We start from the raw sequence: 4463 nt of genomic DNA on the forward strand, positions 1-4463 counted from the left end.
GCCTACTTGGATCTTAACTAGAATTTCTTTCTTATTCAGACTAGGACCTGCAAAGCTTTGTTATAAAATCATTTATAAATGGAAGTCGTACAGATGAGGACTGGGAGGGCAAGGCACTTTCTGTGGGCTAGTACACACATCATGATACAGATATAGTTCCCCTGAAGGCAACACTTAGGCGGAAAATAACCCGAAAACACAACTGCGGAACATTTTTTGACAGACAGCGAGGGCCAACCATTGATATCAATACTATTATTGTAGATATATGGTCTGGCCCATAGACATTCACCTCTTTTACGGTGCGCATGTGCACCGTGAAAGCGGAAGTCGTATGTGCGCCAAGCGGAAGCTGTAAAGTCCTTTTTGCTCCCGGACTGCCATCATGGTGAGTTCGCCATGAAAGCTGTTGATTGTGAAGTCGAATTTCTAGTTATTAATCTGACTACAATACAACAAATACCTCATCTGTCGCTAAATTTTTCATAAACGTACACGCTGTCAGTTTAAACAGAGTCACGTACGTCCATATAGGGGTTTGCCGACGAGTAGGTCTTGTCGGTTAACTGGCCGCGCACAACGTGGTCTATGAGGCGGTGTAGGCCAAAATCCTGCGCGACTGTCACTTCCAGACGATGTTTACTGTATCAGTCGTTTTCAGTAGCATGCCATCATCGTAGCTTTTACTATCGCCGTCCTATGTTTTGTTCTAATGTGTCTACGGCCCGTTTTGCGTTAGGAACATGCTACATGACGTTAGCTAGTAGCTGCTATATTTATACCCGCTACAAGTTGTTTCTTAGCCCCCAACACCGAGGTCTAATGTTATCAGTTTTAAATAAAATTTATATTTTAAATGACGATTGTACCACTATCATCACAACACGCCCCTCTCATTTTGTAATCAATAATCTGATGTGTTCCCCTGTTCAGGTGTTCACACGTTTCGTTGAGATCGGCCGTGTTGCCTACATCTCTTTCGGACCCTACGCTGGCAAGCTGGTGGCCATTGTAGATGTTATTGACCAAAATAGGGTGAGTAGTCTTACAAAAATTTTGGGGCTCAGCAGTGGTCATGGTTTCCAATTGATGATGATGACTGAGATTATGTGTCTTTCCAGGCTCTTGTTGATGGTCCTTGCACAGGAGTGAGGAGGCAGTCCATGCCCTTCAAGTGCATGCAGCTCACAGACTACGTCATCAAAGTGCCCCACAGGTGATTGTAAAAATATCGAATCTGAACAGGATACATTTATGACATGAAACTAAAAATCATCTTTTTATTTCACTGTACAGGATTGTACATGATAGTGTCATTGCGCCTTGCATGTCCTTAAGAGTATTAATTGTCACTATGCTCCAATACATCATGTATTAAAACTGTTCAGCTGACCTAATTTAAGTTGTCATCAACAAACTGGCCAAATGTTTATATGATTCTCGTGTCATGATTGTTAGCTATTATAATTCAAAAGTGGTTATTTCTAATCATGCAAAAGGTTGGCTAAACCAGGACTGCAGCAGTTTGATGAATATGATCTTCACACGATGGTTAGATTAGTTGACTTGCTATTGGCATCGCACAAATGAAGTTGGCTGTAATACCTCCAGATTCAGGCTGTTCAACTTTTTTTTTTCAGTTAAGTTCTGTAGTTGTTCTCTGTCAACCGCCTGCAGAGAATGATGATAATTTGCTCTCTACAACATCAGGAGGATCAGACCCTACCTGACAGAATACACGGCACAGCTCCTGGTCCAGGCTCTGGTCATTTCACACATTGACTACTCCAACTCCTTACTGGCTGGCCTGCCTGCATGCTCAGTTAAACCTCTGCAGATGATCCAGAATTCAGCAGCACGTCTGTTTCTTCAACCAGCCCAGAAGAGCTCATGTCACTCTGCTGCTAGTCGCACTTCGCTGTCTTCCAGTTGCAGCACGCATCAAATTCAAAGCTCTGCTTCTGGCTTACAAAAGAATAACCCAAACGGCTCTGGTTTACCTTCACTCCTTAATCCAGAGCTACACTCCCTCTTGACAGTTACGCTCTGCCAGTTAAAGACGCCTAGTGCTCCCACCACAACATAGGGTAGCTAAAATCTTTTCCTCTGTTCCCCCAGAGGTGGAACAATCTACCGATTTCTATCCGATCTGCAGCGTCCTTATCCACTTTTACGAGCAAACTAAAGACTCGGCTGTTTAAGGAGCATTTCCACACTTAGCTAAACTCTTCTACTGGTTGGAATGAGTTAGAAAGATCTGTCCAGCTCTTTGGCTCAACTCAGCACTGAATAAGCTGCGTGTACTTGCACCCAAGGTTATATTGTGCGATGAAATCTTGAGCTTGTATTTAAACAAGGGCGAATTATAGGGAGGGGGGAAGGGGAACAAAGAGAGGAAAAAAATGCACTGCCTCTAGCACTATAAGACAGCACCTGTGTCCAACTGGACTCGTCTGACTACAACATAACTATGATGCCCCCTGCTTGATTTCTTGTTTGTGTTCAAGTTGCTTTAGAGAAAAGTGTCTGCTAAATGACTGGAATAGAATTTGTGGTTCTTAATTTGATTTACTAGTGGATTTAAGATGTTGGCTCACCATTATGATAGTAAATGGAGAGTCAAAGTTTAAGCTGGAGTTGTCTGTTCAGTAAACTTAACAGAGATATCTGTTAAGTGTTTGTGGGTTAAATCCATTTAGAATAAAAGTTGTTGCATCGTGGTTCACACCTATTCTGTATGTATTGGATCAATGTCATTAGGCTTTTTACCATGAAAAAGAAGTCTAGTAGCTTAAGTGGGATGTGAGGTTTTTTTTAAAGAGGATGTTCAACAACAGAAGCTCCAACAGCCTCACACCAATAACTAAAGTTATTTTATATTTCCTTCTATGTTAATGTTCTCAGACCATTTTTGGACTAAACTGAGTTTAGAAGTGTTTTGTTGGCTGGTGCAGTTTGGCTGTTAAACCTTTTTTGTTTCCACATGTTGCCACTGATTGTGAAACTTAATATTTAATGCTTTACTTCTGAAAAATGTCTTCAAAGATGCAAATACTTAGTACTTTCTGTTTGTGATGTTTCACAGTGCCCGCCAGAAGTTTGTGAGGAAAGCCTGGGAGAAGGCCCAAATCAACGAGAAGTGGTCAGAGAGCAGCTGGGCCAAGAAGATCGAGGCAAGACAGAAGGTAAAGGCTTGATTACAGCTTCTGGTTTCCAATAAATAAGCTTTTTCTTCATTCGCGTTGGACGAGTGAGTGTAACATTGATTTGAGATTTATCCGTACTAGAGCTGTTTTATTCTTGACCAAGCCAAAGTGGTTGTTTTGACATGAACTGAACTACTGCTGTGTATTTATGGAAATGTAATGTGGCGTTTAAAAGCCTTCTGTGGGTAGAGATGGTGTTTAATTTCCATGTCAAACACAATTTGGCTCCTTTGTAAAAAAAAAAAAATCATGTTTCCTAACATGGTAACAAATGGACTGCATTTTATTTGTCCAGCAACTTAAAGCTACAAAGAAATTTTTATTGCAGGATTTTTTAAAATAATTAAATTAATTGCTGAACAGAAGAGAACTGATGATGTCTTGTAAATGTGATAATGGAATAAACCTTTTAGATTTATGATCAGTCTGTCGTTACTACCTGTACTACATTTAGATGGTTTTCTCCACCTTTTTAGTTGCACATTAATGCAACTGTTCATCATTTCTATGACAGCTTTCAGAACTTGTCTTGAGTTAAAAAATGAACCTCCCGGGTTTATTGCTGACTTTATTTTTTGTCTGATTATCTTTATAGCGGGCCAAGATGTCTGACTTCGACCGTTTCAAGGTGATGAAGGCCAAGAGGATGGTAAGTGCAACAGAAAAGCCAATCATTTCACTCAGAGAATTTATTTATGCAAGACACATGGCTAAGCAAAATATGTTGAGCTTTATTTTGTTTGATTAGAGCACAAACATCTGTAAAAGTGTGGAGGTAGATCCTGCTATCTGTCACGATCTATGTGGAAGGTTTGACCTCAGACGACTTCAGGAGTTGTTGGGTCAGATTTTATTGCCACAGTAGTAATTTATGCACTTCTTTCTTCCTGCAGAGAAACAAGATCATCAAGCATGAGGTGAAGAAGCTCCAGAAGGAAGCGGCTAAGAAATGAACAGTTTTCACAAAATAAATTTCCTCTTTGATCAGTCTTCTGTCTCCTTTATCTGTTCCACATCATTTTCTGTATCTCAAAAATCAGCACATACATCAGTGCTACAGCATACTCCAGTTTGTTCAGAGAGAAATGCTTTTTTGTGGTACGTTACCATGGTAACGCATTTGAGGCTTATTGAGAGTAAATAAAAATCAGAAATGATCTTTGCTGCTTCTTACCTGCACTTGTTCCTCGTTTGGACCTGGCATGGGCAGAAATGATGGAACAAGCTCAATATTATTAGTTTTATCTACAAATGAAA

The 4463-nt window shown here is 40.3% G+C and overlaps 1 protein-coding gene across 1 annotated transcript; it reads left to right on the forward strand.

Moving 5' to 3' along the window:
* The first annotated feature begins 242 nt into the window (after positions 1-242).
* rpl14 (ribosomal protein L14) lies at positions 243-4195 on the forward strand. The gene is made up of 6 exons (XM_041967120.1): positions 243-388; positions 934-1035; positions 1122-1216; positions 3086-3185; positions 3802-3855; positions 4100-4195. Exons 1-6 carry the CDS (start codon positions 386-388, stop codon positions 4157-4159), a joined length of 414 nt encoding a protein of 137 aa, XP_041823054.1. The 5' UTR covers positions 243-385; the 3' UTR covers positions 4160-4195.
* The last annotated feature ends 268 nt before the right edge of the window (positions 4196-4463 follow it).

Source organism: Melanotaenia boesemani, chromosome 17 (genome assembly GCF_017639745.1).
Source record: "Melanotaenia boesemani isolate fMelBoe1 chromosome 17, fMelBoe1.pri, whole genome shotgun sequence".
Taxonomy (NCBI): Eukaryota; Metazoa; Chordata; class Actinopteri; order Atheriniformes; family Melanotaeniidae; genus Melanotaenia; species Melanotaenia boesemani.